We start from the raw sequence: 26,559 nt of genomic DNA on the forward strand, positions 1-26,559 counted from the left end.
CTGATGTTTGTATTTTTTATGACATTGAGCTATGATTGACCACATGTTCCCGTCAAAAGAGAACGTGTGTTTTGGTAGACATGGTGTAATGTTTATTGAATTAGAGTTTAGTTTACAATGTGTGATTTTGAACATGATATTAACCGTTTTGCCAATTGTGTGTTGTAGGTGTGTTGCGTTAAGAATTTAGGAAAATTGTTAAAAGTATTAAAAAAAATGTCATAGCGATTGTAAAAAACTGTAAACCAAAACATGAACGTGCAATTATCCCAGACAACTCAATCCAGCTATACTAATCATAAACAACAGGGGTGTCTGAAGAACATAATTAGACAGATCATGATTAGCACGATGATGTCATCTTACATGTGTCTTTTGATCTAGGATTAATAAGCGACGTACAAAGAACGGACCTCTGGCTGCTGAAGACATCATCAGTGACACAGACCCAGATCCAAACGAGAACAGATCAAATGTTTGCTTGTTTTTTTTCTTCCAGTGGTGAAATTGTGGTGAAAAAGTGATTTGCTATATTTGAAAATATATCTCCATAAAAGAAACATGTTCAACTGTGCTGAACAGAGCCACACCCCTGTGGGATCCAGTGCTGCTATTCGTCTGTGTGGGATACCAGACCCGCCCTTAACCTGAATAACACATCAAAGGTCCTTACCATTCCATTAATAATTACAATGAAACTATTAATGGTGAACAGAGTCCAGTAGATCAGTCTGTGCGTAACCATTAGGGTAAATCCTAACCCATTAGCACATGGAGTACTCTCGGTTCTCCCTGAGGGAACGTGGACTAGGATCTATGAAGTACCAATACCCGCCTGTAGAACCTGCTCCTGCACCTCCTCCACCATCACTTCCTCCTTCTCCACCACCACCTCCTCCACCATCACTTCCTCCTTCTCCACCACCTCCTCCACATCTTGATGTGACAGGAGCTGCTGACCCCAGGAGGCCTGCTGGCTGCTGCAGTGCCAGGATGATCCGGCATCACCTTCTGGCTGAAGGAGAGCGGAGGAGTGCAAACAGATGCTCAGAACCACAGAAACTTCATTGAGGGTGACTTGTCTCCCTGCTGCAGGAGCCAACACACACAGCCCTGTGCCCGCCTGCCTGCCCTCTGCCTGCCCTCTGTCTGTCTGTCTGATATTTCGCCCGGAACAAAAATGAAACTTCGTTTTTTAATGTTCTGGAACAGTAACATTCATCTTAAGTAATCGTAACTGGTGAATAATATAATTTAGTCTTTTTTTAAAAACATGTTGTGCTTGCCATAACTTTGCTGCAGAGTTTATTTCTTGTCTTCCTTTGAACATAAATCACATATTTCAGAGAGCAGACATAAACGGCCGTGATACAGCATGGTCTCTCTAACCTAGTCACGACCAACCAGAGGAAGTCAATTGTACGCTATGTAGCTTTGAAATGTTTTTCTTAGACATCAACCTCATCAAAGTTTGATAGATATGTTACAATGTAAGTGAACTTCTTGGAAATCGCTAGCTCCAGTTACCTGCATCTGGTCCAGCCAGAGAGCCTGTCTGATGAAGCTGAGGCAAAAAAATCTATAAACAAAAATGACTGGATGAAACCACATAGCAATTAGTTTGCTGTTGGCTTGTCATATTACCAGCAGCAAGCACTCGTTTGCTCATGGCTATTACGCCATCCGGGCACGATGGACAAAAGTCTGCCATTTACCAGTGGAATTACAGTAATCCCTTCCCATACAATAAATTCCTACGTAATCAGATTATGATAATCCACCTCAGGGGCAGTGGAAGATGACCAATTTCACCACCCGTTTGTTTCCCTGTTTGTCTTCAGTCACATATTTCTAGCATGAAGAACCTGAGAGGAATCTTCCTGCGCTTAGCTGGGTTTCATCTCATATCTGGAGTGTCAACAACTGTACAGACATCCCAGTCAGCAGGAGGAGGAGATAGGATCCCAGTCAGCAGGAGGAGGGGATACGATCCCAGTCAGCAGGAGGAGGGGATAGGAACATGCTTTGTTTACCCAGACAGGAGGCCAAACCAAACATGAATGTGTACATTTGCGCCCTAGTCTGTCAACAGAGGTGCAATCTAACTGAGAAACAGCAACACAACCTAGATTCTCTGTCGTACCTGTTTATGAGTTCATGGAGACATTAACTAGGTGTTCTCTCCCAATGACTCTCTCTCCAGCTGGTGTCTCCCCTGTACCTATCCCTCCCTCTCTCCCCTGTACCTGCACACCTCATTCACTTTTGAAAAGGGCCATAGTGCATTAGCTTAGCTATCCTGCTGTGGCCATGCACAGGGGCCATAGTGCATTAGCTTAGCTTAGCTACCCTGCTGGGGCCATGCATAGGGGCCATAGTGGGAGTCAGGTGGCTGAGCGGTTAGGGAAACAGGCTAGTAATCTGAAGGTTGCCAGTTCGATTCCCGGCCGTGCGAAATGAGGTTGTGTCCTTGGGCAAGGCACTTCACTCTACTTGCTTCGGGGGGAATGTCCCTGTGTCCCTGTACTTACTGTAAGTCGCTCTGGATAAGAGCGTCTACTAAATGACTAAATATAAATATAGTGCATTAGCTTAGCCTAGTTTAGCTACCCTGCTGGGGCCATGCACAGGAGCAAGTCACCCAGATCTACCATTCCAGCCCTACATTGTAAAAAAACAGGAACAATCTGGCAGCCGGGACGCCAGATTAAACCCATTAAATTACAGTAAAAAAAATGTTTTTATAAACATTAATTAACCGTAAAATAATTGTAATTTTCCTGTACCAAATTTACAAGATATATCTGTGAAATTACATTACAGGCTGTTCTTTGCCGGTAAATAGGACTTTTATTAATTGAACTTCTCTGTAAAAAAAACGTACGTTCACATTATAAACTAAGGATGGTAAGATTCACCGGTTCGCATCGGCATAAAAGCTGTGATGGACAAAAAGTGTGCACCGGATACAATGTGGGATGAAATCGCGATGCATCGTTTCTAACATTTTTGCATCGGTATAATCGGATGTATTTATACAGAATCGTGTGTAGGCGAACACCTTTAATATTTAGAAATGTGACCAATGATTTGTGACCAATAATTTTATATTTAGACAGATTCCTGCTCTCTAACTGTTTTTTAAGCGCGCTCTCATCTCCACTGCTGTCAGTGGCCGATTGTCATCAAGTCTCTCGGCCAAGTTTCGTGCGAGTTGGAGGCGGTTTCGGGCGAGTGTTATCATGGCGGAGGAAGCCTTACACGTTCATACGAATTGCAATAAATCCTAATAAAAACTTAACTTAAAACATAAAAACTTAAATCAGGCCTGAACTTTTCTGATGTTTGTTGTTATCAAGACATTGTTACACTTAAGTCAATGCCACGCTTCAGCAAATTGGTTATCAGTCCCAGAGAGGTAAACCATAACCCTCTACAGAACCTCTTTTTAAACTTGTTCCATCTGACATAAACCTGATAGATCTTTCCTCTGTTTTCCACTAGCTTTCTCTGCCTCTCTCTCCCCCTTTCTCTCTCTCCCTCTTTATCTCTCTCTCTCCACCTCTCGTTCTCCTTGACCCTTATCCCGTTATGCAACTGCTCTGCTGGGCTCAGGCCGCGTCACTTGTTTACAGCCTGACACCTTCACATCTGGCAGGAGGAAAGCTCACCCCAACGTGTCTGTCAGAGAGAGGGAGTCACTTTTGATGCTCATTTTACTCTGGGGGACCCATGATAAAGAGAGAAAGAGAGAGAGAGAGGGAGAGAAGAGGGGAGGAGGGGAGGAGAAGAGGAGAACAGGACAGGAGGGGAGGAGAAGAGGAGAGGAGGGAGGACAGGGGAGGAGATGAGGATAGGAGGACAGGAGGAGAGTAAGGGAGACAGGAGAAGAGGAGAGTAGGGGAAAGGAGAGGACAGGAGGAGAGGACAGGAGGAGAGGAGGGGAGGAGAAGAGGACAATATGTCCCCCCCACCTTGACGTGATTCATGTGAACCCACATGTCTGGCGTGTGGGACAGCCCAGGTGACGGGACAGTGATGTCATCTGACCAGCCGGGGCTCTGCTGTTCCAGGAACCACCGTCCACATTCCTAAGATAAGGCAGAGAGCGCCTTGCAGGAACACAACCTGCTGCCGTTGAAGTGTGTGTGGTGTGTGTTGTTGCCCAGACAGGAGATATACACATCTGTTGCCTGGATGGTATGGCCTGGTCTTTAACCCCATTTGTGAGAGAAACACACACCTGTTCACGGTCACCGCTCACTCCCATTAAAACTCCTGAAAAATCTTACAAAGATTAAACACATACTAGAGAGGGTACAATTTCTGGGGAAATTGTAGGTTGTGCTTGCTTGCGTCGGTTGCAAAGGGGTCCGTTTTTTAATGACATTTTTACAACTGATATTTCTGTATATTTTATATAAAAATGCATACTTATTATTTCTAAAAATTACATAGATTTAAAAGATTTTTTTTTGCTGCTCATTTACAACTCAAAATACGAGTGAAGTGTAGAATGAAATAGATGTCTTCTCATTTCCCCTGCAAGAGGCAGCCTCATCGTTGAATCAAAACTAATAAATTTGGCAGACCGGTGTAAAGATTGACCTAATCTCTATGACTTAAACGTCCTTTTATGTTTTTCCCTTCTCGTGATATTTTCAGGCATTTAGCCTACTCATTGCATTCATTCATTAATAAAGAACCGCCTTTGAAGATTATTCTACGACGTTACCGGCATTAGAAGATGGAATCGCAAATCAAACAGTACCATCTGCTAACTGAAACTATGCCCCCCAAAACATAATTTCGGGGGCATATTTTCAGTTAGCAGATGGTACTGAGCGATTTTACACTAAATAAATGCCAATCTGACATTTATTCAGTGGAAAATCGCTCATTCACACACCTATCCAACACATACACACGCTCTTATCCAGAGCGACTTACAGTAAGTACAGGAACATTCCCCCGAGGCAAGTAGGGTGAAGTTCCTTGCCCTAGGACACAACGTCATTTTCCACAGCCTGGAATCAAACCGGCAACCTTCTGATTAGTAGCCCCATTCCCTAACCGCTCAGCTATCTGACTCCCTGGTAGTCTAGTAATCAAACCAAACAAGGCACAACCCAAGTTCATGTCTGTAAATGAAAGAGGGCTCCTTTAACTGTGTGTGTGTGTGTTTATGTGTGCATGTGTGTGTGTGCATGTGTGTGCATGTGCAAGTATATCTTACAAGGTTTGTGTGAGTCTATTCTTCACCTATCCAACACTCACACAATTCACCTTCACCTATCCAACACTCACACAACTCACCCTCGCCTATCGTGCATCTCCAGCCTAGTGCACTGGTCAACCCCCCCTCCTTGAAAACCCCCCCTTCCATCCCAGCCCCCCCCCCCCCCATCCCTGCGCTGTCACACTAGAGACACAGAGGGCTGTTGGTGTGTTGGGTGTCTGCTGCTGGACTGAGGGACAAGCTTCCAGACTGCCAAGGCCCCAGCACAGCAATTGCCCAACCTGTGACTTTCCACTTAAATAATTAGTCAGGCAATCCAGCGACAGGTTACATCACACACACCGTAGGGAATGGAAAAAACTGTTTGAATACTTCACCCTTTCTCTGGCCTAAGACTCACACACACATACACACCCACACACACAGAGGCACACACACACAGAGGCCCACACAGACAAGCACACACACATACGCACTTACACACACAAAGTTACATTCACTCTTCATTTACCTTAACCTGCGTGTGTGTGTTTATGTTTGTGTGTGTGTGGGGGGGGGGACTTATCCTGGGGGCTGTGGCAGATATCAACTGGCAGTGAGAGACATTTCAAGCCTGATATGACTGATGGTGAAAGATGAGCAGACAGCGGGTGTTAACCCATGATTTGGTCTCTCTTTCTTTCCACACACACACACACACACACACTCACATGCATACACACACAGGCATAATGTTCCCCTGTAGCCAATGTTCCCTCAAAAAAAAATCCACATTGAGCAAATAGAAACCTGTCTGAACGCAAGCCTCATTACTGTGAGCAAACCTCAGTACTGTGAGCAATTAATGACCCGTTCAATGCTGCAACCGATCAGCAGGCTATATAGAACGGCCTTAGCTATAATGTAGGGGATGGGTGATATGGACAACATTAATATCATGATAATAATTACAGCAATAATCTCATATAATTATATGTCAATCTGCACAGCATCAGAATTAAATTATTGTGTCAAGTGATGTTTTAAATAATACAGTTTCCACTCGGCCCAAGTTTTCCCGGTGGTAAACTCGCTTTTTGTTTTCGCCTCTGAGCAAGTTTGCAGAACCCCGCTAGCTTCTTTGTAGCTAAATATATCAGAAAGCTTCACCAGCCACCTGGACCATCGCTTGTGTCCCTTTGAACGATTTCATCAAAGCCATTCGTGTTTAAATGTAAAATTGCCCTTTTTTGGGCCGACTGTAAAGGTAACGTTCCTGATGTTCCTTTAGCCATTGCTGCATTTCTAGTCAAAGCTTGAGCTGAGCGTGAAATGGACGTTAGATAGATTGTTCAAATGTAACATTATTATTGTAATTGTATTGTAATTGGCTGAGTAGAGAAACATTGAAACATATGAAGTGTGCATCGCCGCACTTGGCCGATCAACTGAACATTACTAGTTCTTCTAAAATAAGAATAAAAAAATACTGATTTTATTTTGTGCGTAGTCTGAAAAATTTAGTGTGCGGGTCCTTCAACTGGTCTGCGCGGACGTTCATGCGCGCAACTAAAGGCCGAAATATACTTCCGTGTCTCCGTTTACGGATGGGCGGGCGCACGGATACGGACGGATAGACTTCGTTTATGGTTCTCCGTAGGCTGTGGGTGCTGAAAACAATTCACCGCCAGAAGAGTAGGTGGCGCAACGTTTTTTTGTGGAGGGTTTATTTACCTAGGTTATCGAGAAGTCGGAGCAAATATACAAATTAGCCGTTTCATCAATAACATACGCACATTTTCAGCGACTACACTGACCATTTCTCGTCACATTTTAATTCAGATGCTGATTTACATGTACTGTTTAGCTGAAATATGAATTGTGAAAACTTACAGCAATGGCGGTCAAAGGATTTTGTTCGTCCTGTTTATCACGGCAACCCCGCCCTTGCCCCTGACGCAAGCGGTTCTTAATACTGACCAATCACAGCCAAGGGGGTCTCCGTAGCTCTCCGTCGCTCTCCGAAATTACAACTGATAGTTAGAAAATTCAGGAGGTGCACGTCGAGCTCTCCGAGGGCTGACGGAGAGCTCGTAGAGGGCGTTCCACATAGACGAGGGCGTTCCCATGTGTCCGTTTTTCGAAAAACGCAGAAGCATATATCGGCCTATAGAGGGGACATTGCCTGTAGCGTCTGAGAAAATCCCAGAGTTTACAGGTGTAATGGAGTGTGTATCAAGTACTGTGTGTAGTAAAATAGTTTCCACTGCCGGAAGCAAGCCAGGTCTACCTGATCTCAGACACATTGCTCTTGTGACAGCATGTGAACTCCTAAAGCCACAGTACCTGTTTTCCCACTATCCTGCATGTCTGTCTGGTGTTCACATCTCACAACAGGACTCAAGAAAGCAGTACACAAACACACCTCCCAGACACACCGCAAACACACACACACGCACACATACATTGAAGTCAAGGTTCCTGTCATTAAGGGTTAAGGTTAATGAAAGTAGCATATTGCGGCCAAAGAAGTGGTTGAAAGTCCAGCAGCATAAGTCCTTGTTAGCACGAGGTCAGGGCTGGCCCTACTCACACATTCCTCCCTGATCACACATGAAATCATTTGCTGCATTCCTGAGGGAATAGAGCTCCACAAGGCCTCTGAGCTCCACAAGGCCTCTGATGGTAGAGGTTAAGGTGTTTCATGTCCTGTTCAAGAGATCATTCGGCAATGTACAAGTGATTGAGCCTGGTTGGTTAGGGTTAGCTGTGGCTAACCTGTGGCTAGCTGTGGCTAGCAGAGGACCAGTGTCCATGGTCCTGGTCCTCTGCTAAAGGTCACAGCTCCAGTTCTGAAAGCAGGACAGCAGTGTCTCCATTGTAACTCTTGTCCATTGTGGTGTCCATGGTCCCAATGAGTGCTTCTGTCCTGCTCCTTGTCCAACACATTCCCATGAACACCGGTCCATTCCACCACTCCAGACCTAGTCCCTGGACCTAGTCCCTGGACCTAGTCCCTGGACCTAGTCCCTGGACCTAGTCCCTGGACCTAGTCCCTGGACCTAGTACAGATCATATCCAGAACTAGTCCAGACCTAGTCCCATGATCTAGTCCAGACCTAATTCAGATTTAGTCACCTGATCTAATCCAGCCCTGGTCCTGACCTAGTCCCCTGACCTAGTCCAGATGTAGTCACCTGACTTAGTCCAGACCTAGTACAGATCATATCTAGACCTAGTCCATACCTAGTACAGATCATATCCAGAACTAGTCCAGACCTAGTCCCATGATCTAGTCCAGACCTAATTCAGACATAGTCACCTGATCTAGTCCAGCCCTGGTCCTGACCTAGTCCCCTGACCTAGTCCAGACCTAGTCCCATGATCTAGTCCAGACCTAATTCAGACATAGTCACCTGATCTAGTCCAGCCCTGGTCCTGACCTAGTCCCCTGACCTAGTCCAGAATGTAGTCACCTGACCTAGTCCAGACCTAGTCCCCTAGGGTTAGGATTAGGACTGTGAGGGTAGCTGTTTAACTGAAAACTTCCTGCATCAAGATCTTGTAGACAACAGTAACCAGATCCTTATCTGCCTGGAAACATGCTATGTCCTGAACAACGGCTTACAAACCAAAAGACACTGTGTGCTTAATCTCTTTCCTTGTAAATCAGCGTCACATATTCTACTGGAAAAACCTGATGCAGTTTTTAAAATGAATTGGTGATCTCCACAAATTCACAAGGAAATTACCCTCTTTTGTGGTGAAAGCTTGTGTGTGACACAATCACATACGCTTTGTCATTACATAACCCTTTTATATGCAGTGTTTTTTGGACGTTTTGGCTGTGAAGCAAAAACTGGCTTGGAAAAAAACTAAAAAGTTGTTGAATATATATACAGAATATACTGTCTATATATATATATATATATATATATATATATATATATATATATATTCTGTATATATCCTGTATGCTATACATATACTGCACCCTGTATCTATCCTGTATATATCCTGTATGCTATACATATCCTGTATCATATATATATTCTGTATTCTATACATATCCTGTATATTTCCTGTATCAAACGTATATCCTATATCATAAATATATCCTGTACGCTATACATATACTGCATCCTGTATATATCCCGTATCCTATAGATATCCTGTATCATACTTATATCCTGTATCATTTACATATACTGCATCCTATATATATACTGTATCCTATACATATACTGCATCCAATAGATATCCTGTATCCTATAGATATCCTGCATCCTATATATATCCTGCATCCTATAGATATCCTGTATATCTCCTGTATGCTATACATATACTGCATCCTGTATATATCCTGTATCCTATAGATATCCTGTATCATACTTATGTCCTGTATCCTATACATATACTGCATCCTATAGATATCCTGTGTAACAGCTTCACTTTGTCCTGTATTAATCATCCGTAGGAGATATATCATGTTGTGGGGAATGTTAGGGTGAATGTAGCTGATGATGTAAATTACATCATAGTGCTAAAAAGATAGTCCTCCAAACCAAAATTATTTTTTGGTTTAATAAAAAACAATATATTTAAAAAATAAATAAGTTTTAGTAGTTACATAAAAGAAATGTTATTAATATAGTCAAATGTCTCATTTACAGTACCAATAAATATATTAATGTGAACAAACACTAAAATGTGGCTGTACAGGATAGATAAAAAAACAGCAGACAATTAAATACAAATAGAATGTTTATCTTCACCAGAGGGCATCGTTCTCGTGGGTAGTGTTGCGGTTCTGTAGGTTCCCGTAGCTCAGTCGAGATCCACAGTCTCAGCCTCTACCATGTCTCTGTGCATCAACAACATATCCTGACTTGAGTCCAGAACGACAACAACCGCCTCATAATTTCATGTGTTGACGCTGGGAGGACCCTCCCCCAGATGTATTATTCAGGAATGTCAAAGTATCGTTCATTTCTTTTCTTTTTTTGTACAAAAAAAGTCGTCTTATTCTATGTGTCCATGTCCAGACACAGCAGTGAAAATGCAGATAGATTTAACATCCACCATAACATTGCATATAAATATAAATAAAATACACAAAACACATATTCAAACATTCTACACAAGAGGAAGTATTCTACTCAATGGGATATTATGTGATTATTTACAGATCATCTTCTTGATGACCTGTCACAGATGTGCAACACACAAACACATTAAATTATCTTGATTTTTCAACAGCATTTCGTTAAACACTGCTGTCATGTTCTTTAAATATCCCTTCAAAAGAATTCTCATACTAAATCTTACTAGATGTTAGTCTTTTTGTCCACTTCCAGCAGCCCTCCACTTCCTCTTCCACCCCCGTCCACTCCTCTACTCCTCTTTAGGCATGGGCCGGTTACCGGTGTCAAGGTATATCACGGTTTGAAAAAGTCACGGTTTCAATACCCCTCTAATTTTCTGTTATACCATTGCTGCGTTTTTTTTTTAAATGTCTCGTCAAAGACGGAAAGTGCAGGAATCCCTCAGGTTTTACTCAGCGGATATAGTAACCCTCCGGTTGCAACAAGTTAAGAGAGTTGGCATGTTTAGCACTGGTGAAATAAACTTTGAACAGTATTATTGGCATGCTACCGATTGAGGCACATAACACGGCTAATTAACTAGCTAGCGTCAGCTAGTTTCACGTTAGCTTACGTTACACCAGAGCCATAGAAAAATATGTTTCTGCTGAAGAGCTGAATTGGCCTACTACATGTCTCTACAATCTCACGCATTTGCTGTTAGACTCACACATTTCAACCATTTCTCACGCTGAGAAGCGCAGAGTTGATAGTTGTCTCAAGTTATACAGAGTTAAAAACCAGACAATAAGAAACATGGTATGGTAATCTCACGCCAAACTTTTGATAAAACCTGAGAGCCCTGCTACTACATTTCTGTGATTTGGTACAAACATTTCGGCCTACATTTAGCTGGTTTCATGTATATACTTTTGTTTAAGCCTTCCACCGTCTGTGTATAAGTTCAATTAAAACAGTATAATGTATTGTTCTTTTTAGTAAAAATAAAACAAGTAAGAATTGAACTATTCAACTTGACATGTTTACTGCTGTTCAAACAACTTTATATGTTGCTTAAAACTAAAATATTGTGTAAAAAAAAAAGCTGTAATCTCAATACATTCTCAAGGTTATCATACCGTCAAAATCTAATACCGGCCCATGCCTCCTCCTCTTCTTCTTGGACGGCTCATGTGAGTAATGTTAAATTGCACCCCTAAGTGAAGGTGTGGTCACAAGTTCACTTTTTTGTACAGAAAGCATTTTAGGTATTTACATCCATAGCAGACCAACATCCAGTGAAGTATTACATAAAATATTAATGATTTTGACAAAATCTCTTGGTTCCAAACCCAAACCATGGGCCCAAAGCAACTGGCACAGAAACACACCCCTCCACATGCCTCTGGCGCATTCATTCACCATTTAACCATCCGTTTCATAGCAGCAAATACTCATTGTCATCGTACTTTTTAGAATAAGTATACATATATATATATTAATCATCTTAGAATTGTACAGGGTGGTGAAGTCTCTCCTGCTCATGATTCTGTCTCACTTCTCTCCTCCTGTCCTTGAAGGGAATGCGTCCTCAGGTTACAAAGTGCTGTGCCAAGAAATGATTCCTTCACGTGAGTGTCCCTCTCCAACTCCTCCTCATCTCTGTCTGCTCCTCTCATCTCCTGGGTTTGTCACATCTGAGGAGGACATGAGGGATGGCAGGTTAGTACACCAGCCACCAATCAGGCAGCAACTCCCCTCCCGTGACCAACTGAAAACATGTGACATCCTACCCCCCCTGTGTGTGGCTCTCTAAATCCAGCACTGAGTGAGTGGGGGGCCGCAGAGTTCAAAGGTCACCTGGGTGGGGTCATGGGAGGTCATGGACAGAAAACCTGGTTAGAGTTTCACGAGAGGCACATTCAGGATCCTCACTGGCTGCTGACTGAGTACAGCCATTGTTTGCACTAATGGTAATAGGTTTTATTTCCATATAAGTAATGGGGATTATTCTTCCGAGGACATCTGAGTAGTCAGACGATGAGGCAGTCAGTGCAGGTGCCACGCCCTCCCCCATCAATCCCTCACTCTCCCCAGCCCTCCTCCATCTATCCCCAGCCCTCCCCCAGCCATCCCTCACTCTCCCCAGCCCTCCTCCATCTATCCCCAGCCCTCCCCCATCCATCCCTCACTCTGCCGAGCCCTCCCCCATCCATCCCTCACTCTCCCCAGCCCTCCCCCATCCATACCTCACTCTCCCCAGCCCTCCCCCATCCATCTCTCACTCTCCCCAGCCATCCCTCATTCTCCCCAGCCCTCCCCCATCTATCCCCAGCCCTCCCTCATCCATCCCTCACCCTCCCATCCCTCCCCAGCCCTCTCCCACCCTCACAGCCCTCCACATGATGTTCCATACAGTAGGTAGACGGTTCCTCAGCACACCATGCACACGTCACAGCCATTGTTTGCACTAATGGTAATAGGTTTTATTTCCATATACGTAAGTAATGGGGATTATTCTTCCGAGGACATCTGAGTAGTCAGACGATGAGGCAGTCGGTGCAGGCGCCACGCCCTCCCCCATCAATCCCTCACTCTCCCCAGCCCTCCTCCATCTATCCCCAGCCCTCCCTCACTCTCCCCAGCCCTCCTCCATCTATCCCCGGCCCTCCCCCAGACATCCCTCACTCTCCCCAGCCCTCCTCCATCTATCCCCAGCCCTTCCCCATCCATCCCTCACTCTGCCGAGCCCTCCCCCATCCATCCCTCACTCTCCCCAGCCATCCCTCACCCATCTATCCATCCATCCCTCACTCTCTCCAGCCATCCCTCACTCTCCCCAGCCATCCCTCACCAATCTATCCATCCATCCCTCACTCTCTTCAGCCATCCCTCACTCTCCCCAGCCATCCCTCACCCATCTATCCATCCATCCCTCACTCTCTTCAGCCATCCCTCACTCATCTATCCATCCATCCCTCATTCTCCCCAGCCCTCCCCCATCTATCCCCAGCCCTCCCTCATCCATCCCTCACCCTCCCATCCCTCCCCAGCCCTCTCCCACCCTCACAGCCCTCCACATGATGTTCCATACAGTAGGTAGACGGTTCCTCAGCACACCATGCACACGTCACAGCACCACTATAAGCAAGGGAGAAGCATGCATTTCTCTGCAGGAAACAACACTCAAGCAACATAGAGAGACGGTTGATGAATGGAGGGATGAGAGGAGAGGCACCATGTTTATCTTTGTAAACATTGTAAACAAACCTGCAAGTTCTTTGGTTTAATTCAAGTTGTCTGGACTTGCAGTCTAACTGTGTGAATTTGCAGGAACATTTACAGGTGAGAGGGTCCTGTGCAAACAAGCGTTTTCTTCTCTCTGAGCAAGGCTCACAGTGGCTGCAAGGGAAGCAAAAAGAGGAGAGAAAGAGATCTAAGCTACAGAGCGTTTACTGCTGAAAGGGGTGTGACACAGACACTCATGCACCATCACCTGTAAATCATCTTCCCGCCCTCCCACCCCCTCCTCCCTACCGCCTCCCCGACAGTTGGGACAGAAGTGCCTTCCTAACAAAGTCACACCAATCCTCCCCTTCCTCACAATGTTAGCAAAGACTGGTTCAGAACAACACTAAGACTAACTGGAGAAATATTTGTTAATGGTTGCATATGTTTTTTTATAGGGGGAGGTATGTTTAGAGGCAGGTTTTAAAGGTGAGGTATGTTTAGAGGCAGGTTTTAAAGAGGGTGGTATGTTTAGAGTCAGGTTTTAAAGGGGGAGGTATGTTTAGAGGCAGGTTTTAAAGGTGAGGTATGTTTAGAGGAAGGTTTTAAAGGTGAGGTATGTTTAGAGGCAGGTTATATAGGGGGAGGTATGTTTTAAGGCAGGTTTAAAGGGGGAGGTATGTTTAGAGGCATGTTTTAAAGGGGGAGGTATGTTTAGAGGCATGTTTTAAAGGGGGAGGTATGTTTAGAGGCAGGTTCTAAAGGCGGAGGTATGTTTAGAGGCAGGTTTTAAAGGGGGAGGTATGTTTAGAGGCAGGTTTTAGAGGGGGAGCTGGATGTGTCTTTGTTAAGTGTATGGAACCACATGGCAAGGAGACAGACATCCCCTCCCTGTCAGATGACAAGCCAAGCATGTGAGGTGTGGTGAAGGAGGAGAGCACACGAATGAACATCGCCATTGAGACACATTGAGACACACACACACACATGCACACACACAGAGAGACACGCAAACACACACACACGCAGGTATAGCCGAGCTAGCAGGAGCACTTTCAACAGAGCTGTCAACTACAGATCCCAGTTTAAATATAAACAGCATCAATCCTTTGTCCCTTCTCTTCCCAATCCTGCCCATACATTCGCTCGCCCTGTTTCCATGCCCACTTACCCCCATGTTGAGTGCATGGGATGTTGTGACGACCACACCTCTGACAGGGGCTTTATATAGTGTGGACATGTCTCAGAGGAACGGAATCTCATTCATTGTTCCAGCGTTATTTACAGTCAAGATTGATGCTGGTGCTTGGAGATATGGTGTCTATCGAGGCTGAGTGTGTGAGACAGCAGAGTATGAGACAAGAACGAGACGCAGGACCAAAGCACCAGATATGCTGCTGTTTGTCTCCGAAGGAAGACTGTTTCCTTTTCTACAAGCCCAGTGTGTCTCCCTGAGAGAGACTTCACCACCATGTATGAAAACACCCTTATCTACGCTGAGCTCACGGCCCAGTGCCACTGATAGCTGCTGTTTTCAAACAGCAGTCTGGAGCCGAAACAGAACATGGAATAACAGCCCTTCAGGAGAGGAAAAGAGGAGAGAGGGAGAGGAGGAGAGTACAGGAGAGGAGAGATGAGAGAGAATGAGGAGAGGAGAAGAGAGAGAATGAGGAGAGAGAGGAGAAGAGAGAGGAGATAGGAGAGAGGAGAAGAGTACAGGAAAGGAGAGGATGCCCAGACTCTCCAGCAGAGCGGGTCAATAGCAGTTAGACCTTCTGGAAGGGACATCCTGTTTCTAATCTGGGGTCTTCACTGGAGGGGGCATCCATGGCACCTGTGTGTATGTGTGTGTGTAGGTGTGAGTGCATGGATGTGTGTGTGGGTGTGTGTATGTGTGAGTGCATGGATGTGTGTGTGGGTGTGTGTATGTGTGAGTGCATGGATGTGTGTGTGGGTGTGTGTATGTGTGAGTGCATGGATGTGTGTGTGAGAGCGTGTATGTGTGAGTGCATGGATGTGTGTGTGGGTGTGTGTATGTGTATGTGTGAGTGCATGGATGTGTGTGTGGGTGTGTGTATGTGTGAGTGCATGGATGTGTGTGTGGGTGTGTGTATGTGTGAGTGCATGGATGTGTGTGTGAGAGCGTGTATGTGTGTGTCTGAGTCAGTGATGCCGGTAACGCGCTACTTAGTAACGCATTACTCTAATCTGACCACTTTTTTCAGTAACGAGTAATCTAACGCGTTACTATTTCCAAACCAGTAATCAGATTAAAGTTACTTGTCCAAGTCACTGTGCGTTACTATTTTGTCATTAATAGTAAAATATATATTTGATTTCTTGTTGCGTCTCTGGGAGTCAAGTCATGTAGGCCTAGCTTATGCGACAATTTAGTCACGTTTTCAGCATGAGGGTCAAATCACGTGTATATACATAGACCTACCACGAAGCGACACAAACAACAATGGGGGAGGAGAGAGAGATGCGCATTTTTGAGTTGGAAATACAATCACTATTTCGAGTATTTGTCAGCTAAAGATGGAAATATCAAGGTTCGTTGTACACTCTGTACTGGTGGCGACAAAGTGCTATTAAGCTACAAAAACAAGACGTCAAATTTGGAGTTGCAGCACTGCACTGTCAAATTTACAGAGCAAATTCCACAAGGTGGTACGAAGCAGAGAGCCGGAGGTCCCCCGCCACCCAAACAACAAAAGCTGGACTTCGGTGCAAAACCAACATGTATTTTTTCAGGAAATAGTTAAGTTCAACTTAAAATGTCATAAATTGTACATTGGAGATACATTGTACATTGTTGTTGTGTACATTACTGTTAAAAATGCACTGTGAGTGTTGGCAAAACCGGTTGTCATTTTTATGCTGAGGCGGCGGGGGTGTTGTCGGCAGCTGCTGAATGTAACTAATAAAGTAACTTGTAATCTAACTTTAAGATTACTTTTAAAATCAAGTAATCTGTAAAGTAACTAAGTTACTTTTTAAAGGAGTATTCAGTAATCAGTAATCAGATTACTTTTTCAAAGTAACTGTGGCAACACTGGTCTGAGTGCATGTGTGTGTGGGGGTCATTGAGAACATGCATGTACCTGTACTGTCCCTGATTTAATTATTTCTTCTTCCTGGCTGTGTTCAAACATCAAATAATTTGAGCCTTTTATGCACCCTTTTGGTTAGCCAAAGTCTGCACAAAAATGAGGACTAAGAGAACTGACCACAATTCACAGCGTTGTGACTTGAAACACGAGGGTTACCAGGGGAAGCCTGGAAGCCCCCCAAAAATGCAGCAAAGTGCTGTCGCATTCCAATTTATAGCAATTTGAGCCCACTCGCACTCAATCGCTTATGAGGTGACGTCAAGTATGGGGTTCAGGTTTAGGGGGGACATTGTGATTGGGCCTTAGTATCATAATTATCTGCACAAATTTGTCAAAATGTGTCCAAAGTTGAGACACTGTCTCCCTAACTTCAAGAAAAGGCTAAAGATGCACTTGATCCGGGAGTACAACGCTACTTAGGAATGATTTGCTGGACCTGATGTTTCCTCCAGGATCACAATGACTCTTATTGAGAGACTTGTTGCTCTTGGTTAGTTGTAACTGACTTATAACTATTGTACTTGCTGTGCAATATATTTTTGTTGCTTGCTTTTTTCCACAGGTACACCCTTGCACTTTTGAGGTTAATGTTGTTTAATTGTAACTTGTTTAACTAAATGCTCTTATGGTTATTCCCTTTGGGACATATTTGTTTTTCACAATGTATGCTTGGCTACCCGCAATGTTTGGGGCATAACAACAATCTCGTTGTTATTATCAGTGACATATGCTCTTTTGTAAAGCTCTCTCTTGGAAGTCGCTTTGGATAAAAGGGTCTGCTAAATGCATAAATGTAAAACTGATACATTCAATTAATATGAGTCCAACGTAATGTTCATATTACATAAAGAACTAATAACCAAAAAAACGATTTAGTGCTCAAATTGATGCTAAAGAAATTTGCGAGCGCACTCTGTGTACAATGTCTGGCTCCGCCCCTGCCTACCACCACAAATATAATCCAATTCTGTGGGAAACACCGTAATGACATACACATACACACCAACAAAAATTTACATTTTCATATACACACATGTATGCACACACACACACACACTTACAGTCTCCCCTGCCTCTCCCAGTCCCTATCCCCCCAGCCTGTTTGCCTCCAGGCTTATCCACAATTTAAACTGCTGGTTACCGTAATGACACCTGTTACTATGATTAGATGGAAGTGTGGTGGGGGGTCAGGCTGGAGCAGCTGGGAGCGCAGGCGGCAGTTCATGCTACATCTAGCCAGCGTATTGTATTTCTTGCATCATGTGTACACCAGTTGTATTTTGATTGATATTTTGAGATTATCATTAGTACCGTTAGTGGCGTCCGGTCGCATACTGTAACATTTAGTCTTTCACTCTGAATAAAATACAGCAAAAAAGAGCCAGAACTAGTGTGTACAGTAGATAACATCATGCTACATCTAGCCAGCGTATCGGATTTTTGCTTCCTGTGTGTAAAAGTTATATTTTTATCAATATTATGAGTATGTAAACCCAACTCTCCACACTTGACCATGACATTATACAAACTACAACAGTAACCTTACAGAACTACAACTCTGCATTCACCAGTCTGACACGCCCCCGAGCATGGTGCACTGTAGGAAGGCAAGCGACACAAAGCGATTTGCGTCGCTGTATTGGACACGCACCGTTAAGGCCTCTCCCTCCCTCCATTTCCTCCCTCCATCCCTACCCATCTCCCTCTCTCACGGCTGAGAGATGAGCTGCAGGTATATATATATATATAATATAACATTATAGATTCAGTATATTTTTTATATAATATTATAGATCCAGCATATATATAGACATACTGAACATCTCTCAAAGTAGAAAGAGGCTTCTTGTCCCCTCCTCTCAGCCTCCTAGAACAATATGCTCTCCTAGGCAGAGAGACAGCCAGGTACAGAGTAGACACAGACAGAATGAGTGAGAGAGACAGACAGGTACAGAGTAGACACAGACAGAATGAGTGAGAGAGACAGACAGGTACAGAGTAGACAGTGAGAGAGACAGAAAGATAGAGACGCAGAAACACATAACAGCAACTTTAAAGGTCTTCTTAGCATTAGGACCACAAATGTTTGTCTGTCTAAAACTGTCCACAAAGAGCTCATCAGGCTGCAGCTTGCTGGGTTAGGGTTTCTCATCCAGCACTGGGGAAACAGCAACACTGGAGGCTTCAGGTTTAGCTCTATGTTGGAGATTGGCTGGGTGATGAGGAGGTTCATCCACGTTTGGATGTTATGGGGCAGAATGATTTGCTTTTGCAGCGTTTGACTGAGGCGAAAAGTCCCTCCCTCATCCCACAAGACAAACAAGCGAAGAGACTTACTTCTTTGTTTTAACTTCTGGCTTTGGTCTAAAATGAGAAAGAGAAACAAACCTAGTGAGAAGACATATTTTTGTTGTGTTTATATGTGAAGCAGAAGTGTGATGGACTATGATGTCTCTGAAACACAGAAACTAACATGGTTGATTGATGGAGGAACGTCTTACCTGCACTCACACTTTCTGTGTTCCGTGAAACTCATCTGGAACTGGTGCTGAGAGACTCTCTGCCTGACACGGATCACCTGTGGAGGAACACAAGAAACCTTCAGATTGAAGACTAGTTCAGACTTCTGAATCTCCTTCCTCTCTCCCTCCTCTACCCTCCACTCTCCCTCCTCTCCCCCTCCTTTTTCCCTATTCTCTCATCTCTCCCTCCTCTCTCCATTCTTTCCCCTTCTCTCCCCTCCTCTTTCTCCCTCCTTTCTCCCTCCTCTTTCTCTCCCCCTCCTCTTTCTCTCCCGCTCCTATCTCCCTCCTTTCTCCCTCCACTCTACCTCCTTTCTTCCTCTTCTCTCCCTCCTCTCTCTCTCTCCCTCCTCTCTCTCTCTCCCTCCTCTCTCTCTCCTCTCTATCTCCCTCCTCTCTCTCTCTCTCTCTCTCTCTCTCCTCTCTCTCTCCCTCCTCTCTCTCTCCCTCCTTTCTCCTTCCACTCTACCTCCTTTCTTCCTCTTCTCTCTCTCCCTCCTCTCCCCCTCATCTCCCTCTTCCTACCCCAATTTAGGTTGCAAATATGAAGGATGAGACATGTGTGTTGATTACCCCCTCCACCCTGACAGCATGGAGGACACCTCCACCCTGACCCTAACCTCCACCCTGACCCTGTGTGTGTAAGTACATTGCTCATGGACTCCAACATGGCCTAGCTGTGGGTGAGTGTCTGTGTTACAGCGGATGGCAAGACCCTACATTTGGGATTGATGTCTACATATCTGGTTGAATTAAAGAAATGACGAATTGTGTGATCATTTGGTTTCATGATAGTTTGTTTCTAAAAGGGAGCTAATTCAGGTAATTTAGATTATGTTGCCATAGCTGAAGGGTCACTGCTGATACCATGAAACACATTCATGAAACTCTGATTCCTTCTCTTCAACATGACTTCCTCTGAGGGCCCTGATGTCCTGAGGACCAGTGTTTGACCACAGGTTGACCGCTCGGTGACCGCACAGCCAGATGTTGCCCTACATTCCTGTGTGTTTCCCAGCCCTGGTCAAGGCCCGTCCAGGATTGGGCTCTGACCACACCAACACAGGAGTAAACAACACGCTGGGTAAACAACATAGCAGCATGCCAGAGCGGTGTGGAGAGAGAGAGGGGGAGAGAGACAGGAAGAACAATACAGAAAAATAAAGAGAGAGAAAGAGGGAGAGACAGAGGGAGAAAGACTGAGGGGAGAAAGACAGAGAGAGAAATACAGAGAAAGAGAGGGAGCCATACAGAGAGAGGCGTGGGGTGCAGTGTGGCAGAGCTGAATTCAGACACATTGACCTCCATAGAAAAAGGAGTTCAAAGATAAAATGATGGTAAAAGAAAAAGAGAGACAGTGGGAGAGAGACAGAAAGAGAGAGAAGGAGAAGAAGGAGTTTGGTTCTTCAGTCAGCAGCTTACCTCCAAGGTGACGTTGCGTGTTTCCGTAGCAACACACTCGAGCGCCTCGTCCGTGCAGCAGCCAGCGCATCGCTGCAGCGCCACGCAGGATGGGATGAAGGTGTGCTCGATCTCCTCAGGGTACTCCTGGAAGATGTCCACCAGCACCTCCCGCGTCCGACACACACTCTTGTTGTACACCTCTATGAACTGCACCACTGCAGGGGAGAGGGGTGGGGTCAGCCTGGCCATGTTTCATCACAGTCATCATCATCACATTCATCATTATCATAACCATCATCACCATCACAACCACCATCATCACCACCATCACCACCATCATCATCACCCTCATCACCATCATCTTCATCATCACCATCACAACCACCATCATCACCACCATCACCACCATCATCATCACCACCATCATCATCACCCTCATCACCATCATCATCACCATCACCACCATCATTATCACCACCATCATCAACACCATCATCATCTTCATCATCATTACCCCCACCATCTTCATCGCCACCATCATCTTCATCCTCATCATCATCATTACCACCATCATCAGCATCATTCCCGCTGATGTCATCATCTTCATCACCATCATAGTAACATAGTCAGTTAGATATCCTAGCGTATCATTAGCTATATTAAAGTACACATACTCTATGAACTGCACCACTGCAGGGGAGAGGGGTGGGGTCAGCCTGTCCATGTTTCATCACAGTCATCATCATCACATTCATCATTATCATAACCATCATCACCATCACCATCATCACCACCACCATCATCACCACCATCATCACCACCACCATCATCATCACCACCATCATCACCACCATCATCATCACCACCACCATCACAACCACCATCATCATCACCCTCATCACCACCATCATTTTCATCATCACTATCATCACCATCTTCATCATCATTACCCCCACCATCTTCATCGCCACCATCATCTTCATCCTCATCATAATCATTACCACCATCATCAGCATCATTCCCGCTGATGTCATCATCTTCATCACCATCATAGTAACATAGTCAGTTAGATATCCTAGCGTATCATTAGCTATATTAAAATACAATAAGAAGATACTGATTAGCATACTATTCTTGCAAACTAAGAGAAACTGTCCTGGATAAATCACCACTTCCCTCATTCCCTATTCAGCTCTCACCTGTCTTCTCTGTCTATTCTACTCCATCCCTCCTCTAAACCACCATCTCTTCTCTCCTTCCTCTAAACCTCCATCCCTCCTCTAAACCTCCATCCCTCCTCTAAACCTCCATCCCTCCTCTCCTTCCTCTAAACCTCCATCCCTCCTCTAAACCTCCGTACCTCCTCTGCTTCCTGTAAACCTCCATCCTTCCTCTAAACCTCCATCCCTCCTCTGCTTCCTCTAAACCTCCATCCCTCTTCTAAACCTGCATCCCCTCTCTCCTTCCTCTAAACCTCCATCCCTCCTCTGCTTCCTCTAAACCTCCATCCCTCCTCTAAACCTCCATCCCTCCTCTCCTTCCTCTAAACCACCATCCCTCCTCTCCTTCCTCTAAACCTCGATCCCTCGAAGACTCTGGTACTGACCTTCCGAGCGGTGAACGGTACTGTACCTGACTACATCAAGTCTCTCCTCCAGCCTTACACCCCCCTCCCGCCACCTACGGTCTTATTCTGACAACCATCTGGTGGTCCCACCGCTCAAGAGCGCCCAGTCCCAACACAAGCTATGTTCCTGTCTGGCCCCCCAATGGTGGAATCAACTCCCCACCTCCATCAGGGACACTGACTGTCTCCCCACCTTCAAGAAAAGGCTCAAGACGCACTTGTTCCGGGAGTACAACGGCACTTAGGAATGCTTGGCTGGACCTGATGTTAGTTTCCTCCAGGATCACAATGACTCGTATTGAGAGACTTGTTGCTCTTGTTGGTTAGTTGTAACGGTTTTAAATTCTTGTACTCAATGTGAAATATTTTACTGTTGATTGTTTTTCTACAGGTACACTCTTGCACTTTTTGAGTTTCATGTTGTTTAATTGTCACTTGTTTAACTGAATGTTCTTATGGTTCTTCCCTTTGGCACTTATTAGTTTTTTCACAATGTATACTTCATGTTTTGGCTGCTCGCAATGTTGGGGATATCTCGTTTGTTAAGCTCTTTTGTTAAGCTCTCTCTTGGAAGTCGCTTTGGATAAAAGCGTCTGCTAAATGCATAAATGTAAAATGTAAATCCCTCCTCTCCTTCCCTCTAAACCTGTCCTCCATCCCTCCTGGGCTCTGTCAGGTGGAGGAAGAGAGCACTTTTGCTCCTTTGTTGTGATAAAAAGGTCCAGCCTAGAAGTTCCATGAGGGCTCCGTCCGGGTAAGTGGAGCAGCAAGGTACAAACCTGGGATTCAGGCACCACAAAGAGCCCCACTGTGATAAACACAGTTTCTCATGTTCCTCCAGAACAACAACAAAATCAACTCTGTCCAGTCCAGAGACCACCCATGGTGTCCCACACAGCCACAACCCCTCTATACTTAGTATTACACAGGTAATAGTGATTGTAAACCCTATCATCATATCAATAAACATGTTTATGTCCATGTCAACCCAGTAAAACATTCTAAAATACTTCTCTACATCTCAGAATAATCCTAGCTCTACCCTGCTGTATCCAAGGAACCCCCGGCTGTCTCCTGAACCCGGGGTCATGACCTCAGGACAGGCGGTGCCATGGTTGACCTGTGACCTGTGATCCCTGGAAGCCCACCCCTGAGCTTGCCTAGCACTACAACAACATCCTGGCTGAGCTGAAGCCCCACAGCCTCTAGTATCCTCTAGTATTGGCCTCCAACATCCAGCCTCTACTATCCTCTAGTGTTGGCCTCCAACACCCAGCCTCTAACCTCCAGCCTCTACTATCCTCTAGTGGTGGCCTCCAACACCCAGCCTCCACTATCCTCTTGTGTTGGCCTCCAACATCCAGCCTCTACTAGCTTCTTGGTGACTTGGCCTGCCTGCCTCCCAGCCTGTCTGCCTGCCTGCCTCCAAGCCTGTCTGCCTCCAAGCCTGTCTGCCTGCCTACCTCCAAGCCTGCCGTCCTCCCAGCCTTGGTCAGAGCTAGCAAGGACTCTGAGTCGCAGCCAACCAACAAACATCAGCTTGCTACGACCTTGGGTGAAGGCTAGCTGTGGGACACACTGATCCAGTCTTCTGTCTATCTTCAAACTGACTTACTGACAGGAAAAGTACAACATGATACAACTGTTTCCTGTTGTGGCTTTGCCTTCGACCGACACACAGCGTTGGAGTCTAGCACAGTTCACTGGTGACTTCAAACTCCCAGGTTTGATAGCATTGCCCATTTACTCTGACTTCCTCTCTATGGAAAGTGGCTCCCATCCCATAATAATAGGCCTCTGTAATGGAATCACATAGGCAACTTCGATAATATAACTTAATATAAACACGTAAATATAAACATCCGTTTTTACTGTAGGAAGTGAGAGGCTCTGCTGTAGAAACAACATTTCCTCCTACGGCCGCTAGGTGGCTCTTAAAACACCTTGTGCATCAACCGCCAACGCCGTTAATTCACAAACGAGACATTAAGTTGTAAACTCACCGTCATTTTTACTCCTCTCCCCTTCCTTGGGTATGTGAGCCGTCTGTAAAATAACCATACACAGCTGTTAGAGCAATAACTTAACAGTTTCATATGTAAATGCCAGTGCACATGTTATGCTTAAACTACCATAGGCTATTCCTGGGTCTAGATATGAATACATGACAATTCCGTATGTTTTAAAATAAAGCATAGAATGACGTGTTATAAGCCAGGACTCTCCAGTGAATCTGACGTATTTCATGACAGATGTCACATTTAAGGTTTTCCACCTATAACAGGCAAGTGCGGAGTCACGGCAGATGCCTCGGTGTCGCGCCCTACGGTCACATTGCACGGACTGGTGCAATAGCTATGGAATATTGCGTTGGAGCCCAAATAGTGCTAGCAATACAGTTACAGTGTATGGGCCGGTGGGAATGACAGCAGCCTATGATATTGTTCGATTTTCCAGATTGTCCTGAACAGGAGTGTGACTGGGACAGTTTAAACACACAAATATTCATTTTTTTAAACATTTTAAAAGAAAAAAGTTGAAAGTAAAAATAGACATGTTAAGTGTGTGTCGGTTTTATAGCCTAGTGCTAGTGACATTAATGATGCAATTTGACTTTGAGTCCTGGCTGTAAACACTCGTGTTTCCCTCGCAGCCCAGCGAAAGCTAGCCTCGGTCGAGGAGCTCCAGTTGTTAGGTTTCCCTAACATTACAAACGGAAAGCAAATAACCTCCACATATATTACAACAATAATAATAATAGCGGTTACTCACAATTATTAAGCACCACATATGTAATTGTATTCAAAGTTGTATTTTTGCGCATCACAGTAAGAACCACATGAATATGCTCGTAGTTTTGAGGTTTCCACAAGAAGCGACCCGACCGGCGCGCGCGTCAAGAAAAACCAGCGCAATAATGAAACATGTACAGAAGCTCGACACGAGAACTCACCTTTACAGGGGAGAAGTGGATAACTGCTGCCAAAAGTATGTGTACCAAACTGACAACAAAGTTCATGGTTGTAATTCCAAAGGTTGTTTTACAATCGCAGCTGTCGTTTAGTTCTGGGTATTCACAGTAGACTGATTACCTACAAACACAAAAACGAGTAGGCTATCTTGTTTGTAATCTCGTTTGTAGCTAAATCAAATCCATGTCGTCCACACACATTGATGCGTGACTTGGAAGGATTCCGTTAACATTACTTTATTTTAACTGTATCCAAGGACTCACAGAAAACCCCACATAAATGTAACATCCAATTGTGATCATCCGAAGTTCGTTTCCAGGGTTATTTCGCTATACTAGATCCTTCCCAAACGGGTAAATAATTCAAAATCGGCATTAACCAGAGACTACGCTGCTGAGAACTTTCTCAATTTCTTAGTGGAACTTTGCGCATGCTGTTCACCGTGCGGAACCGACGATAGCCTCGGAGATCGCAGCACGGTGAGAGCGGCACTGTGTCTGCCCGGTACAAAGGGTTTCGTTATCAATCCTTCTTTGAACGCAACAGATACTTTCAGACTGATCTTGCGCACCCTCGTTTTGTATTTCACCACAGCGTCCGTGTGTTACTCTTCGAGGTTTCTAACATTCAGCTGAGGAATAGAGAGACTGTTTCCGTTACCTCCGTTCCTCGCTGGTGTTACGGGTATACTGTTGCAGGAGCGCGAGCTATCGGGTTTGGGAATGAATCGGTGGACCGACCGAGCGTTGTCCTCATTGGTTGGACGAATGCCAGGGGGTGTTACTAGAGAGTTCCAAAGTTATCATACACAGTTATTGTAAAACTAAAGATATAGTAGCCTAAGGTACTGTCCTTGAATTAGTAGACACTAGTCTGGATAAACGTGAATCACAGTAAGGTTTATGACTTATCATTTCAAATAGAGACGTCTGCGTTGGAAATACATTAAGAAAGGGATAGTGCGAAGTTCTGCCAAAAAAAGAAGTAATGTAAGTAGAGAAGAGAAGCTGCGAGAAGAGACGCTGCGGTGGTCATTCAGGACTGGGAAAAATTAAGACACTGATTCTGCAGTATAAGAAATACTTAAAAATACTGTACAATACTGTCCTATAAAAGTATCTCCCCCTCTCTCTGTTTACCTCCATCCCTCTCTCTCTTTCTCTCTCTCTGTTTACACCTGTCTTTCTCTCTGTTTACCCCATCCCTCTCTCTCTTTCTCCCTCTCTGTTTACACCTCTCTCTCTCTCTGTGTACCCCCCTGTCTCTCTCTCTCTGTTTACCCCCGTCTCTCTCTGTTTACCCCGTCTCTCTCTCTTTGTTTACCCCCCTGTCTCTCTCTCTCTCTGTTTACCCCCTGTCTCTCTCTCTCTGTTTACCCCCTGTCTCTCTCT

At 44.8% G+C, this 26,559-nt stretch overlaps 1 protein-coding gene across 3 annotated transcripts; it reads right to left on the bottom strand.

Annotated features, from left to right (window-relative positions):
- Positions 1-9,787: 9,787 nt before the first annotated feature.
- On the bottom strand, positions 9,788-25,835 carry vegfaa (vascular endothelial growth factor Aa). Of its 3 annotated transcripts, XM_067238586.1 has the most exons (8): positions 25,432-25,835; positions 25,150-25,288; positions 24,200-24,242; positions 20,588-20,784; positions 19,145-19,221; positions 18,981-19,007; positions 13,573-13,704; positions 9,788-11,999 (listed from the first exon to the last, which is right to left on the bottom strand). In XM_067238586.1, the coding sequence occupies exons 2-8, from the start codon at positions 25,213-25,215 to the stop codon at positions 11,978-11,980; spliced, it is 564 nt and encodes a 187-aa protein (XP_067094687.1). In that variant the 5' UTR covers positions 25,216-25,288; positions 25,432-25,835; the 3' UTR covers positions 9,788-11,977. The 3 variants fall into 3 exon arrangements, with proteins under 3 accessions (XP_067094687.1, XP_067094686.1, XP_067094688.1); XM_067238585.1 differs by having other exon boundaries at positions 25,150-25,835; XM_067238587.1 differs by lacking the exon at positions 13,573-13,704 and having other exon boundaries at positions 25,150-25,835.
- Positions 25,836-26,559: the final 724 nt, after the last annotated feature.

This window comes from Osmerus mordax, chromosome 6, assembly GCF_038355195.1.
Source record: "Osmerus mordax isolate fOsmMor3 chromosome 6, fOsmMor3.pri, whole genome shotgun sequence".
Lineage (NCBI taxonomy): Eukaryota > Metazoa > Chordata > Actinopteri > Osmeriformes > Osmeridae > Osmerus > Osmerus mordax.

What these genes read in the sequence shown, in the direction of transcription:
- vegfaa (XM_067238586.1), bottom strand. Translation starts at nt 25,215, where the DNA reads ATGAACTTTGTTGTCAGTTTGGTACACATACTTTTGGCAGCAGTTATC. An exon ending in CCAGAAGTTAAAACAAAGAA is followed by an intron (nt 13,705 to 18,980) that starts GTAAGTCTCTTC and finishes CTTCCCTTGCAG; the next exon opens with CCACTGTGAGCCTTGCTCAG. An exon ending in TTAAACCAAAGAACTTGCAG is followed by an intron (nt 12,000 to 13,572) that starts GTTTGTTTACAA and finishes TGTCCTCCTCAG; the next exon opens with ATGTGACAAACCCAGGAGAT.